Consider the following 16,464-nt stretch of genomic DNA (forward strand, 5'->3'; position numbering starts at 1 on the left):
AGCCTGTGCATAAGGCAAGTCTCAAGAATCTTACCTATGAGACAGCCTTCCCAGTGGCTACCACTTCTATAAGAACTACAGGCCCTTTCAGTTCTAGACCCTTTCGTTACAGTTCAGAGAAGGTGGTTCTGCGCACTCACCCTCTATTTGCACCTACATTTATTTCCAAGTTCACCAATCAATAGAACTGCCTACTTTCTTCCAGGACCCCACTAACGTGGCCGAAAGAAGCTTACACACATTAAATGTGTGCAGGGCAGTCATGTGTTTAAATTTAAGTTTTATTAGGTTTTCAGCACAAGGGTGATGCATATTTGGTACAATTTTGTTAACTTCACATTGTTACCACTGTTTTATTATAAGTAAACAAAAAACTTACACATTTAACTTTCCCTTCCCTTGTTGAGTTAAGTTAATTTTGTCCATTTTCCCCCCTCCAGGACGGTCGGTCCATTATAGCTTGGTCGTTGGCATGAACTAGAACAATCATTAGTGCGATCTGGGACGTTTGCTTCATTTGGCATATGTGGGCTCGTGTTGTGCAGTGGGTCTCTGCACCAGTGGGGTATTATATGATGGTTAAGAGTCTTGTACATGTGTGATTTGCGTTGAGTTTGTGTCCGGGTCTGTGGATTGATCTTGTCCTCGGCTTGGGATATATGTGGCGGCAAAGTCGCACCAAGTTTCTTCGTGGCGTGCTGCTTTTCAATGGAGGGCTGCCGTGATTTTCTCCATCGTAAATGTTTGTTGCAATGTTTATCCATTCTTTTTTTTGTGGGAGTTGTGGCGATTTCCATTTGGTAGCTAGGCCCGCTCTTGCTGCTAATAGTAATGGAGGTGCGAGTCCCCTTATCCTGACTAGTTAGTCGTCTTCCTCTTCTAGGCCGTATAGGGTGAGGAGGGGAATTGCTTGTCTTTCAGTGCCATCTATTTGTTTTATCCATCCGAGCACCTCGGTCCAGTATACGCGGACCTTTGGACAGTCCCACTACATGTGCCTATAGTTAGCGTTCATTCTGCATTGTCGCCAACATTTTGGGCTGTTGGTCTGGTACATTTTCGATAATCTGTGGGGGTCGTACTGCCATCTATGAAATAACTTTATAGCGTGTAGCCTGTATTGTGCGGCAATCGATATCCAGGATGGTGTTTTGCAAATCGTGTCCCACGCTTGTTGGTCGAATTCTCTGTTGAAGTCTTTCTCCCATTTCTCTGAGGCGAAGATTTGAATTCAGGTCCTTGCTGATCAGGGCGCTGTACATGCGTGCTATGAGGCCTTTTTTCGTGGTGGTTGTATCCAGGATTTTCTCGAAGGCGGTTAGTTGTCTTTGGATCTTGGATTTCCATTTGCGTTTGGAGAGGACGCCTTTCAGGCGTAGGTAGAGGAAAATCGGTATTGGGTGCAGCTGAAGGGCTTCCTCCAGGTCTGTGATTGGTATGAATTTGTCGTCTCGCCATAGCTGCCCAATCCTTTCGAGTCGGGCGTCGAACCAGGTTTGGTATCTGGGGTGTTCTGGGATTGCTTCTCTGACTCCTGGGGCCAGGGCAGTCATGTTTTAACCTGGAAAGAACTAGACCACTTAGCAAGACAAACCAGTTTTTCATTTCAGTTGCCATTGGTAGAGAAGGGAATACTGTCTCTAAATCGGCTATCTCAAGGTGGATTGTCAGTTGCATCACACTGTTTATCTTTTGCTAAGAGAATTGTCCTTCAAGCCTAGAGCACATTCTATTCGAGGCATGGGGGCTTCCATAGCATTCATTGCAAATGTTCCACCTAGAGTCCATTTGCAAAGCGGCAACCTGGAGTTCTGTGTACACCTTTACAAAACACTATTGCCTAGAAACTCATTCTAGGTCTGATTCCCAGGTGGGGCGAGCAGTACTAAGACATATTTTCACTACTGTTCCTTCTCACAGCCCACCTCCAACTCAGGGTACTGCTCGCTAGGCTATGCACAGCATGTGATTCTAAGCAGATTAACGAGCATCTGAAGACATGCATTACTCGCCGTAATAGAATTTCTAATGATTGTATCTGTTTAGGTTCACATGCGCCCACCCTTCCTCCCCACTTCTACTTTCTCTTTTATGTTCTCACTCATGATAGTCATTAGACTCCCTTATGGCAGAAAAAATACAATCGGAGGGACCTCGACGCATGAGGGATTTTGGGTCCACTACACGTCGCGTTAGGGATTGTGTTACAGGCATGTCCATGTCGATGTCCCCTTTTCATTCTCGAAAGACAAGATGCAATACTCTGCAGTTAACGCTAGATGTCGGTCTATATGAACAGCATGTGAATCTAAGCAGATGCAATCATTGGAAATGCTATCACGGTGAGTAATGCATGTCATCTACTGAACGAAATGTAGGATGTTCTAGAATCTGATTTAAATGGAAATTGTATAAACATGTTGCTGACACAATGCATAAGTTAAGTTTGGCGAACTTGCTGAAAAAAGATGCACCTATCTCTGAAATAATGGCCAGAGAAAACAAGCCAAGTTGCATGTCTTATGATTATAGACCATCTTCTTTATTCATCCACTCCCTCCAGAATTCCGGTTACATAATTTTTAAATGTAATCACCCCCACCACGAACTTTCTTAATGCAGTGTACACTGAAGAATCAGTTTATATAAAGTTCAGGTTAAATGTATTTCCAGTGGCCGACTTTACAAGCAAATTGTTCCCCTCAAACTTAACCCTTTGCACTGTTATTTTCTTTGATAGGCAAAATGCACACTTTCTCTTGTTCAAACTAACCACGATTACTGCCAATTGTGTTTTAATACCAGGTTAATAACTTGACTGAAACTTATGCCTTATGCAAACTGATGAGCTGCACTGATGTTTGCAATAATCCAGAGTTCTTTTGAGTGCATGGCAGATGAGACGGAAATCTGGGCAATTATAATGTCAAGCTAATTGATATGATGTTTCGGATTTTGCATAATTGTCTGCTGCTATTCTTACCATTTTGCACAATCTACATTATAAGGTTTTATGTTGATTGGATTTAAATTATGAGCCTTAACGTCATTCTACTGAGAAATGGTGTTAAACATGGTTATCCTTGAGATTTTATGCACAATGACTTAGACCCATGATAGATTGATTTCAGTTATTTTATGCGTTTTCAACTTTTGTATTTTATTGACGTTTCATATCATGCACAAATGTTTACATTTCTTTTACGATTTTTGCACATGTATATTAATCTGTCAGATTTGATGCATATGTTGGTCTTAATCATGGCATATGGATGAAATGCTGGTTATAAAATAGGATTATCTTCAGAATTGTATACAAGCACAGTTATACTCTGGCTACCGATTTAATTTCCTATGAGTTTAAAACACTATTTTATTGTTAACTGATGTATTTGATCAAATGTTGTATTTAATACACTTTGCTTCGCCCGAATAAAGCTTTCTTTTGACTGAAGTACTTATTTGACAGTTTTAGGATTGTGACTTTATTAAAGTACATATTTTTCAGTATATCAGTGTAGTATTTGCTTTCTAGATTTGTGTGTGGATTAATCTGTCATTCACCTGAGAGTTGAGCCTTATCACTCTTGACAGCGCTACCCACGTTTAAGAGGTTTAGCTTTCTTTTCTAGTCTGGTGTTTTAGCTTTTCCCTTAGGGTTAGTTGTAGCATCTTCAACTGAGTGTTACAAAGACGTCCTTAACAATCGAGAACTCTTGTTGTTATCCTGGTCGACCGTAGTACATGTATGCCTCTTAACCCCAATATCTTGTATGGTCTTGGTATATTATTTAGTTTCAATGCAGGATGGCTCCTCTGGGGCATGTGCAGAAAGATTGCAAAACCCTCAGTGTTTTTAGAGAAGACACCACTGGGAGTAATGTAAGCTAAACACTGGAGGGTTGTGGCAATGCAGAGATTACACTTTTCTCCTGTGGTTTTGCCTTGAGCATGGCACTCTGAAGGCAATCGATTCACATTTTTTGCAACGTTTGTCTGCTGAAGTTGTGTGTTGAAAAGACAGGCAGTGTGAGTGCTCGTCTTTGCCAGAGCTCAACAAAGCCATGACCTTCACAGAAACAGTAGTTGTCCCTGCAATTACCTGAGGGTAACTCTGAAAGCTTTACCTAAAAGAACAATGAGGCCAATGCAAGAAAGTGAGAAGTAGTAGATGAAAGCATTATCAACGGGGATCCTTTCGGTAGAAAATACAGCATGAAGAACCAAGAATACTATGTAGATCTTTCTCTGGCATAGTTCAGAGGAAAAAGAGGACTTTCTTGTTGGTGAGCCTTGGTGTGTGGGGCACGTCTACCAACTAGAAAGTCTATGCACACAGCTTGTTTAAGTTGCTTTCTTTGACGAAAATGGCAATCTTTTGGTTTTGGAATGCTTAGATACTTCTAAAAAGAGAACTGTTTTGGGTTAATCTTGATGGAAGAGGTTATTCAGATTTTTCTTTTGAAATCCTGTGTTTGTATTCCCTTTGCCTTTGGATGGTCCTATTGATTGTTCCAGGATCTAGGGCGGTATTACATGTAGTCATTGTGCAATATTGACATACTGTATCTTGCTGTGTTCTTGAATAACTTCCAGCTGTCCATCTCTTTTCTATTTAAGGAGATTGAAAATAAGTCTGGACGCTTCTTCATTCTCAACAAAGATAACTTAACAGAACTGACCATCATTAATCTGCAGCTGAATGAAGATCCTGGCGAGTATTCATGCAATGCTACCAACTCTGTGGGGTCAGCCACCTTTAAAACGATCCTGCGTGTACGTAGCCACCTGGCCCCACTCTGGCCATTCCTTGGAATTTTGGTAGAAGTCATCATCCTCGTGGTTATCATAGTAGTGTACGAGAAGCGCAAGAGGCCAGATGAGGTTCCAGAAGGTAAGTGTTCCCAAGCTGAAAGAAATGTCTTCGGCTACTTCTTGGTTGCCTCTCCCACACACCAGTTTACCTTTCTGTTGACACATACGCTATCTGAGACAAAGAAGGCAGACAATATGTTAGTTGAGTGTCCTTTATTTAACAGTGCTACAGAAATGCAGGCTTTGAAGAGGAAGGCTACGTGAAACATCTATATCATGGGACACAAGCCAGAACCAAGAGGTTGTAAAATGGGAAGCAGTTTGAAAGCCCACATTAGAAAATTCAAAACCTTTGGCAAAGCAAAAGGATTGCCTTTGTGTTGTATGCCTTTCTACCGTCACAGGGGGGACGCACGAGAGGGTGGGATTGTAAAATGGAAACCATTCTTTCAAAGGTACAGAATTTGCCCTGGTCAAGCAAGCAGAACGTTCTAACATTAATATTTGTCTTTGTTTGATGTTTGCGCTTCCTAATTCCCTCTCCGGCTACCATTCAAATCAGCCGTTGATCAGTCATGTTTATGGTTATCTTATAAATTATGATCTTGCAGTCTATCGCTCACAAACACACTGCTTGCATTTTACTTATGCTTTTTGGAATACATCTAGAGACTAACTCCATGCAGGTATCCACTCTTAAACCTCACACTCCTGTCTTGGTATGACACTTCCTATGGAAAGGCAAGTAAAAAGTAATGCAGACGAGGATTTCGGGCATCCATTATTGTGCCAGTTTGTTAGAATGATATCATGGCAGTCAAAACAAACTAGGCTGATGGGGATGTGCCACACCACCGTTTTTCAGTTTTGGTGATGAAATGCCAGTCTATCAAAACTACCAGAGACATGTTTTCTTTTGGGAGCTGAGAAATAGCCTATTGAGTCGAGGGAGCACAAAGACATTAAGATGGTCAAATCTCTCTGATCAGCAACCCAGGTCTGGAAGAGGACTGTCTCTGTCAAAGCTTTAGCATGAGAGCGCAAACAACTGAATGTTGGGCTTGATGAACGTGTGGCAGACTAAGCAGAAGTTGGGTGGGGTCATTTTTCATATTTTGACAAATCTGAAAATGCCAGTAGTTAAAAGCATAGCATAAGTAATTGGGCTGATGCACTCAGTGGGAGGACCGGTGTATAGAAACAAATGGACAAATGAGAATTAGCAGCTAGATGCACAGATCAAGCACAAAGCAAATCTTTCTGCTGAAGAAACCACATATTCATAAATCTTTTTGTAGCTCCACCACACGTGCATAGAGTAATGGAAATATGCTTTCGTTTTAAGGCTAAAGAAGTATTTGGTGTTTTGAACACTTAAATAGTGTGTACTCTGACTGAACTCCTTCAGAATATATGTATGTGCCAGTAGTTGAGCACTGGCAGGGTTAGTTACTGGTGATATTTAGTCATGTATGGCATCAAATGTTTAAAGTGATTCAGATGTACGTAAAGGCCGAGACCTTCCCAATTTGGATATGATATAAATGTTTGCAAGGGGGCAGGAGAAAATTATTTAATCAGGTGAAGATGTAGAAACAGACATTGGTTTGATACATTGATTCACAATAGAATAGGTGACAAAGACCCTCTGCAGAGGAATAATGTTCCACCAAGTAGATGCCACAGTAGGGTGCAGCTCATTTGATACGCCTCCTTCGAATTCATGCAACAATTTCAAGACACCCAAAGTAAATATCCAAAACAATGTCCCACAGATTTTCACGGTCTTATCTCAGTAGCTTTAGTGACCACCAGGCAGGTCAGTCCCTGCCAGTGTTTTTGCTGGGTATATTACTTTCCCAGCTTGTTTGGCTCACACTTTGGTCCATGCATGCTACAGGCTCTTCAAAGACACTGTTTTTCCCATTCTTCCAGAACCATTACATGAGGGTGAAAATGCAGATTCGCCAGTCTTCACTTGAAACCGTATATTTTTTATGACTCACTCGCCACCTTCTGCTTCACCTTAGTGGCACCACCTACAAGGCATTATGCAATTACTTTCTTTGAGCTTCTATTTTTCAGACTGCCTAGTCAGTCTATCTTCGCATCTATTCATCCTCCTCATCTGGCTAATGGCAAACTAGAGCGCTCAGCCCTCTATTGCTGGCATAGCCTGAAACTGCGGTTTCTGCCTCAATAACATTATGGAGATTAGTGGTATTGGCTACATCACATTTGCGACTCTCGAAAGCATTTTGCATGGCCTCTGTTTTGTTAAACATCACACCCTTCTTCAGTACATCCCTAAGCACCACTGTTTTGGAAGAATTTGCAGTAAAAATTCAATCAGTCCTCTGATTTTTAACTGCTGCTTATCAACAAGTACACTTGCCTTGTGTGTGGCTTTCCATCTAAGCCAGTTTGTTTGACTAAAACTACATTAACGTTTGACCCCAGATATGTCACCGGATTTACTTTGCAATTGCATTATTCCCTTACGGTTAAGGCTCCATTATGAAACTTCTCCAACATGGAGCTCATCAATCTGTTATGTTCACATTCTGAAAACACTGGATACCTTTATCCACAGAGAATAGATTTTCCATGACAAGAAAAACAGCACTCGGGAGGCTAACCCAACGGGTATCTTCGTATTGTGACGCTGCCATACGCCTCAGTCAACCGCCTTTTTCAACTTAAATCCTACCTGATGGTTGAAGGAAAGAGCCAACATGGAGAAACCTTTCAAGCTTACTGTTCCGATCTGGTTTTCCCCTTGAGCGCAACATCCTAACCTTACGCACTACTGGTTTCACACCTCAATTGGCTTTATTCTGTGGCTGAAGAATGAGTTCTTTACGTGTAGCTGTAGTTCTACAGGGTTGGTGTCTTTCATAGATTCACATGCTTTCATTATTCCTCGTCCTCACAATGGGAATCCCTTGTATGACATAACCTAGCTATACATTGCACAGAGCACAGGAAGGATTTGAACTTGTTGCCTATCCACCTCCTTTTGGTCCTTTTTCTCTGAAGAAATAGGAGGGCTAGGCCTTTGCTGTATCTTGGTCAGCCATCTTCAACCCTATTTGAAACCTAGTCATGTGACCATGTATACTCAAACCTGCAACCACCCGGGCAGGTGGATGGGCTGCATGTGGGTCCATGAAAAATACAATGCTGGAGAAACTACAGTTGCAGTTAATAACAAATTGTTCTCTAGCATTGGGTCTATAATATACTCAAATGTTTGAATAGATTACCAAGCAGGTACAGCAAGCATAAATCCTTGATGAAATCAAGGACTGGTTTGCATTCACATATTTTAAAGAAATGCATGCAAGAAGAACCAATTACTTACCCCTGGTAATGTTCTTTCAACTGGATGTGCCTCCCATGTATTCCTCATCTTTCATATCTTCCATCCAGTGCCAGCTGCATCAGAAACATTTCTTCACCGCAGAGGGCGCTCTGCATCGTGGACTGCCTTAATCTGCTCTCGAGCATGTACCGTCTGTGTATACATAGCATGCCACACGCTCCTCCTGTTAATTTAGTTCTAGGTTTTCCTCTCTCAAAATCAGACCTTTGCGAGGCCAAAGAATGGCGCAAAGTTGGAGGAGAGGAATTTGTGATATATGGTCATTCTCCTGAGGGGCAGGTTGGGAGGCGCGATGAGGTATACTTGGGAGGAACATCCAGTCGAAAGAACTTTACAAGGGATAAGTAATTTGTTTTTCTAATGGAATGTGTTCTCTCACGTATTCTTCATTTTTGAAAGAAGTATATTACTGGAGGCGGGAACAGAGAACGTATCTTTCATTAATGCTGTGTAAAACTGCTTTCCCAAACCTCGCCTCCTGACACGATGCAGACCCCAGGCAATAATGTTTGCGAATGTATGAATAGAGGACCAAGTTGCAGCACTACCAATGTCCTGCATTGGAACCCCTCTCTGGAAGACAGGGCAAGTAGCCACCCCCCTTGTTGATTGTGCCCGTAATTTAACTGGGATGTCTTTACCCGCTGGGCATGTAGCATTCGCTATGCAAAGGATAATCCAGCTGACAGTCTGCTTGGTTACAGCTAAATCTAGCTTGTGACTGGCATACCCCACAAAAAGTTGGTTGTCTTGCCTAAGCTTTGCCATTCTAGAGATGTGAAAGCTCAAGGCCCTCTTAAGAACAAGATGTCAAAATGTCTCTCCTCCTTGGAGGGATGTGGTGGCGGGTAAAAGGTAGGAAGCACAATCTTTTCTGCTAGATGAAATTCGGAAACTACCTTCAGAAGAAAGGCAGGGCGGACCTTCAACACCACCTTCTCCTTGTAAAAGGTGGTAAATGGAGGCTTACAAGATAGAGCATGTAATTCACCGACTCTGAGCGGAGGCAATGGCAGTTAAGACAGTTTTGAGGATCGGCATCCTTAAAGGACATGAATGAAGGGGCTCAAACTGAGCGCCCATGACTTATTTTAACACACTCAAATCCCAGATGGGGGAAAAATGAACAGAACAGGAAAGAAAACATTAGTTGGTCCCTTCAGAAAAGTGACAATAGGTATCTTAAAGAGCAATCTCTGCTCTGGCAAACGCTTCAAAATAGACTGTGCTGCTAGGTAGCCTTTTACAGTCGCAACCTGTAGCCCCTGATGGACCAAATGAAGTTAAAAGACCGCACCACTGGTGTGTTGCAGGTGAAAGAGTCTGCATTGTTAGCTCTGCGCCAACTGCAGAATGTGTTCCAACTTCAGCGGTACAATGAGTCTGTTGCTGGTCTTTAAGCGGAAAGCAACACCTCCATTATGTCTTCCGGTAGGTCCCAATTATTGTATATTAACCTCTCAGAAACCAGGCATGAAGTTTCAGAGTCCTGATTCTGGATGAAGAATGACACCCTCCCCACCCGCTTCTTGTAAGAGCAGGTACTCTTTGGGAAGATGAATTGGAGGGCAGAGGAACATGTCTGGTACTATGTCCTCCTGGCCCAATCCGGAGCAATTGGGATCATGGTTTTCCTGAACTTCTGCAGCCTGATGATGTTGAGAATGACAGTGAATGGAGGAAATGCGTATAGGAGTGAAAAGTACCAGTCCACTACGAACGCATCTCCCTGAGCTCCTCTCCGAGGAAATTCCTCGGAACAGAACAGGTTGCACTTCCTGTTGACACTGGACGCGAACAGATCCACTTGAGGGGTTCCCCAAAGGGTGAAGATCTCTTGGACTTCCTGAGCTAGCTCCCACTTGTGGGAGTCATACTTTGCCTGCTTAGAGCATTGATGGGGAGATTACTTCTTGAAGTGCCCGAAACCAGAGCTGCATTGCCTCTCTAAGTGCATTGCTACTGTTAGTGACCCTACACCTCCCTCTCTTGATGAGATAATGTATGGTCACTGTGTTGTCGGTCATTATCAGGACATTCTTTCCCTGTACAGAGGGCAGAAAGCCATCAGCGCTTGTCTGATTGCCCTCAGTTCTAAAAGGTTGATGTGTAGTTTGGACCCTGATGGAGACCAATGGCTGCTGATAATCAGATTGCTGGTTTGGGCTCAACCTGTGAGGGAGGCGTCTGTAACTACTGTAATCTCCAGCCATGGTTGCCAAAAGGGTTCCCCTGTCAACACATTCTCCTTGCAGACCCACCACAGGAGATCCTGCAGGACCTTAATCAGGACATGAAGTAGGTGCGTCATTCTGCTGGAGAATTGTGGACACTTGGCTCTGAGGGACCATTGAAGAGACTTCATTCTCGGAAGGGCTTCTGGCACTTGAAAAATGCTGGATGTATGGAGACCGAACAACCTCTGAAAATCGAAGTCAGGAAGATGTGCATTTTGAAACTTCATGACCATCTGCTGAATGTGATGAGCCCTCAACTCGGGTGGTGAGGCTTTCCCCCAAGGAAGGATCCAGGACCATTCCAATAAATTGAAGGTTTTGAGAAGGTAGCATGTGGGACTTCTTGAAATTCAGGGAAAAACCTAGCTTGTGGAAAGAGTGGCAGGTGATGTTGAGATGCTATAGGACCTGTTTTGGGGCATGGCTCTGATAGTCTAGGTAGGTAGGTAGGGGTAGTTGTGAATTTCCCCCAACCCCTTCCTTAACCTTAGACTTTCTGCCACTACCACCATTAACTTAGTGTAAACTCTTGTGGCGCGTTGAGCCCAAATGGCAGAAGCTGAAAATGAGACCTGCCAATGGCGAACCTCGGGTCTGTGCTTGTGATGGATAGGCACATGAAAGTAAGCATCCTGAAGGTCCAATGATGCCATCCAATCCAGGAGCTGGAGGGCCTGGAGGATTTGAGAAAGTGTTCTTCCTGAGGAAACCTGTCCAAACATCTTCAGTCGAAGATGGGTCACAATCTGTGTATCACTGATGAGGCTCTGGCCGTGCTGACCTCTTTCCTCTGATCGACCCTCCAGGTCCAACGGGGGTCCTTCCTATCTATCTTCCCCTCTACCTGTGGGGTTACCCAGGGGTCTAACCTCTCGCCCTGTCTCTTCAACCAATACCTGGCAACTCTCACTCACTGCATTGCCATTTCCTGCTCAAATTTCCAGTGCTACGCTGATGACACCAAACTCATTTTCCGGCTGCCCTCAGCCACCTCCTCTCCCTCCCTCTCTCATCTTTGACTGCCTACCTGCCATTCAAGATTGGTGTGCCACCAGCAAGACGGAGATACTCATCAGCACACCATCTCCATCCTTTTCCCTCACTCTCTGGCCGGCCTCTCTTGGCCCTCCTACCTGCGAGGCTAAGAACCTTGGGTTCATCTTTGACCGCACACTTTCCTTCTCGGCCCAGATCTCTCTGAGGTATCTAAAAAGTCAAACTTCCTACAGCACCTCAGGGGTACTCTGCCTTTCCTCTCCTTCCCCAGAAGCTCACTGTCTCCCAAGCTCTGGTTCTCTCTAGGTTGGACTATTGTAACAGCCTCTTTCTAAATCTACCTGCCTCTACTTTCCGCCCTCTACAACTTAACCAGAGCAGGACTGCAAGACTTGTCCTTGGCCTCAAGCCCTGGGATCGTGTATCTCCAGCTCTGAAATCTCGCCAGTGGATGCAATGATTAAATTCAAAAATCCTCTGCATTGTCCACAAGGCTTTCTGGGGCCTGGGTCCAAAATACCTTCAGCTATCCCTCCGCTCTTCGCTCCTCTACCTCTAACTCCCTCCGGGTCAATCGTTTTTCAAAGAAACGAGCTGCGGGTAAATCTCCATCTCCGGCTGGGGCCTCCCTCTGGAACAGCCTCCCTGACACTCTAAAACTTGAGGAGAAACAATGCGGATTCCGGAAGCATCTCGAGACCTTCCTCTTTGCTTCTGCCTTCGCTCCCCTGCTGATCTGCTCTCTTGGCACTGTGCACCTGGCCACCCTCTGTCACATGGGTCCAGGTACCTGCTCACCCTGCCACCTTCCTGCACTGCCTCCTGGCCACCCCTTGCACTGGGGACTGTATCTGTACCCATACAACAGCCCCCGTTTCTTTTTCTGCACTTATCAGACTTACCCAGTCTGCTGTCTTAAACACAGCACTTGCCACTTGCTTGCTGCACTACCACTTTATTGCCTCCATTTTCTATTTATTGTTATTATCTGCGCTCCTCTGCTCCGCACTTTCCACTCTCCCCCTTCCATGTACTTTTTCCCTTTCCCATGCACTTGTGCATTCTCAATGTCACTGGGCCTAGTAAGATCGCTGTTGTGTTCTCCCCTGTTCGCCTCCCTTGCCTAGTCGCACTCTGAAACACTTGTGTATGTGAGCAATACAAGTAAAATAGATCTTCCCTCCTTTTTGGGCATCAAAAAATAGGGGAGTACCACCCTCGGTTTCTCTGCCACAGGCACCAACTCTATGGCACCTTTCTCCAGCAGGATGGCAATCTCCTGCAGAAGGAGCGGATACGGAACCTTGAGGCCTTCTCAAGAAAGGGAGGCAGTAACCTTGGGCTATAGTTTCCAAGGCCCAAGCATCGAAGTAATGCCCTGCCATTCTTCCAAATGCTGACTCGGCCTGCCCCCCACTACGGTCCCGTGGACCAAGGCTTCAGAGGTTTTGGTGTAGTTGTGGCAGCAGCTGATGCTAAGGAGGCTGCAGCTGTTTGGGTGGTACCTTGACCACTGTAAGAATCTTCTCTGGCTCTTCTGTGGCCTGACCCCCCCCCCCCCTCCCTCCCTCCCCAACCCCCCCAAAACTCCCCTTTGTCCTTCCAAATGATGAATAATATGGAATTGAGGAGCTGTGTGGGTCTGCTGCGGCTGGCAAATTGCGCTCCAAGCTGCTTGCCTTTGATTGGAATTATTCTAAGCTCTCATCAGCTTTGTTTAACACTCTTGTCTGAACACCATGTGCAAATCCATACTTACGCAGCCAAGCAAACCTGCGTGAAACAGTGCTAGCTATCATCGCCCGGCTGACCTTTTCAGCTGACTCAAGCCCAGATTGTAGTGACTGGCACATGGCCTCCTTCCCATCTTTAATGATGCTTAAGAAACCATCCCTTTCCTCTGCTTCTTAGATCTGGTCCGCAGCCATAGCTATGACATCCCATAGCACGAAGGAAAACTAGCCAAGAGCACAAGTAGCGTTGATAGATTTTAGAACCATGCTACTGGCAGAGAGAACCCTTGGCTAAGGTGTCAAATTTGTTGTCATCCCTGTGGGGTGATAGTCTGGTAGGCAGCAGCCCTAGATGAGGTGGCAGCCTGGACTACCAAACATTCAGAGGACGGATACTGTTACGCTCACCTGGTATCCACAGGGACGCCACCCAGCCGGATTACTCGCTGGTATGCTTCTCAGCTTTGCCCTGATGTGGTCTATGGGGTTTGTTCTGTCTGAAAATACAGGAGGACTGTGTTCAAGACTGACCGACTGGGGTAAGTATCCTCCCTCCACCCCCGTATGATTTCAGTCCCTCTGGCGCCCTCTCCTCACCTTGTGGTAGAATTAGGTGTGCTCTCCGCCCTGCCTTCTTTGCAGGGGCGCGTTGTCTTTCAAGGGCGAGTGCGGGCCAGTTACTTCACTGACGCCGGCCCGTTTGATATTGTTCAGGTAGGTCTTATTGCTGTTCTTTAGTTTTGTTGCTATCTTGCATGCCTTTCTTGTTTAAAATGTCTTTTTTCTCCCTTAGGTATGCGGAGCTTCAGCGCGGCGAACTGGCTTGGTTGAGCCCCGCTGGTAAATGATGGGGCATTAAGAGCGCTATGATGCGGTAAGTAAGCACTAAGCGCAGCGCTGCGAAGTCTTGCCTTTGCTGACCTGTGTTTTCCTTCCTTGTAGGTTGCGGTGTTCTTCAGCGCAAGTGGACTGTCCGGAGTGGTGCCAGCCGAGAGGCGACCAGCCAGGTAAGCCTTTTGAGCAGTTCGTAATTTGTAAATGTCTCTACTGCTTTCTTTAATGTTGCCTCTATCTTCCTCTTTCAGGTCGTTCTGTCCGGGAGGTGTGCAGATTAGAGGAAGCTGTTCTCAGTAGCTGCGAGTGTTTAAAGATGAAGACTGCAGGTAAGATGACGCTGCTGCTAATGTTCCTTTTGTCTACTTGCAGGTTCTGCTTCTCCGAGGTTCCAGGGAATAGCTGGACACAGTGAGCGTCACGTTGCAAGCTGCAAAGTAACACAAAGCGTGTTGTCTTGCTCGGGTGTGGTTTAAATAGCCCCAACAAAATAGTCCAGGTAAAGTAGTCCCTAGGCTACCACACCCAAAACACTAGACCGCATAGCTTGGTTCTTAATAACCAAGCTATGTGGATGCCTCCATGTTGATTGACAATACAATAAAGTAGTTCCCAAGCACATTGTTTTTCATGGTGTATGAGCCTGGCGCCCTAGGCGCCAGGACTGACCCCATGAGGGTTTTTGAAGAGGATGCCAGGCTCTAGAGGCCCGAGTCCTGACTCCACCTGGCCAAAGGGTTTGCCAGAGGGGGTTTTGGGCGAGGGTCGTGACAGATACTTCGACAAAGTCCAGATCCACACAAGTAGGCTTAAACTTCCTTGTGAGATCTTTTCTGACTGCACGGTTAGTATTTGGGGCTTCCCAAATGGTAATTACGCTTTTCTTTAGAGCAGTAGGAAAATGTAGGATGGGATCTTTCTGAGGACCCTTATCCAAAATATCAGTTTGGTCATTCCGCCCATAAACTGCTGCAGGCCTCCCACAACCTAGATATTCTTTTACCCTAAACATAAGTGCCCTATAAGGGGCATCTGCATGAGCATAGGGCTCTGGACTGGCAAACTCCACCCCAGGAGGGATGTCTAGGCAACTTGCATACCTCAAGTCTACCAGATGCTGCATCATAGACTCTTCTGAAGTAAAAACCTCAGGAACATTAGGCAGACCCTCCAGTTTATAGCGATTTTGCGATCTCGCAAAATGCAGCGTACATTTTCTTTTTTTTAAAGTGCAAAAATTAGTGTTTTTGAAAACACCTGCAAAGATTGCAGTTTTTGCAAAACACATTAAAAGAAAATAAATACTCAAGGGGCCAGTTTCTCAACACTTTTTTTGTCTCAAGAAATAAAATGCACAAGCACATCTCATCACTTGCGCAAAAAAAGAGCAGCCCAATCCACAAAGGACATCTGAATGGGTGCTTCTTTTGAGCCCATTAAGATGTCCTTTTGCACCCCTTTGTGCAAATCAGGTGGTTTTGCTGAGCATCGAAAAGCGCATCCCAAAATGACAGTGCAGAAATTGTAGGCAACCCTATGTGGCCACTTTGATTAGGTGCACGGGGGGGTGTCCAATGGCATGACTGGGTCTTCACAAATATCTCACTTGCATTTCTGTTCCCCAAATGGGATAGAAATCTTTTTTTGTTTGGGTTGCATTTTACAGTGGCAGGACCCTTAAGGGCCCGTCAGTGAAATGCACGGGAGTCTGTAGACCATTGTCGAGAGCGCTTCCAACACAAACGTTTCAAGGCAGCTAGCCAGCGCATCTTTTACGCTACAGCTCAGCCCTGTGAAAATGCATAAGTCACCTTTGAGAGTAAGATGACCACTCATTTCCAAAAATGGGCTATCTAAAAAATTGCACATTCTCTGCTCTATTTTTAGATGTTCTTTTATTGAGGGTCTGGGCCTAAATGTAGTTTTCAAAACTTAAAAATGGGCATGCACAATATGAGAGGTAAAGGGGAGAAAGAGAGTGGGAGTGCTACGTGAGCTGTGGAGTGGTAGGCAAGAGAGCAGAGGGAAGGTAGAGCAGTGGGTCAGAGTGTGAAGCGGTGGGCAGGAGGGCAGAGAGGTTGCAGTGTGGCAGTGGGCCAGAAATCAGATAGTGGAGTGAGCATGGAAGGTTAAAAAGAGGGGTTAGCCGGAAAGAGGCCGTGAGCTGCATATTACAAGGATAGATGAGGGAAGAGCGCAATAGAAAGAGAAAAGATGCAGAAGAAGCACGAAAGAAAGAAGGACTGAATACTGCGGGAGGAATTGGGGAGCGTAAGGTGAGTTGGGAGTATGATTTGGAGTTTGGCTGAGACCGGAGAGTGCAAATTCTGACTTTACAGTATGACTGAGCATGTGAGTATGTGTGACTGAGTGGTTCGAAAATAAAAGTTGTGATGGGTAATTGGTGAAGCATGTGAGGTGTTGGGTGAGGTATGTGGGTGTTTGGGAGATAGGCGAACATAGA

General features: G+C 45.0%; 1 protein-coding gene across 1 annotated transcript in view; it reads left to right on the forward strand.

Moving 5' to 3' along the window:
* The window catches only part of NPTN (neuroplastin), an 879,289-nt gene that overhangs the window by 481,386 nt on the left and 381,439 nt on the right, over window positions 1-16,464 (forward strand). The window contains exon 6 of the mRNA XM_069624603.1: window positions 4,621-4,894. Coding sequence (XP_069480704.1) covers window positions 4,621-4,894 — 274 coding nt within the window. The remainder of the gene's footprint in view (window positions 1-4,620; window positions 4,895-16,464) is intronic.

Source organism: Ambystoma mexicanum, chromosome 11 (assembly GCF_040938575.1).
Source record: "Ambystoma mexicanum isolate Mex_15411 chromosome 11, UKY_AmexF1_1, whole genome shotgun sequence".
NCBI lineage: Eukaryota > Metazoa > Chordata > Amphibia > Caudata > Ambystomatidae > Ambystoma > Ambystoma mexicanum.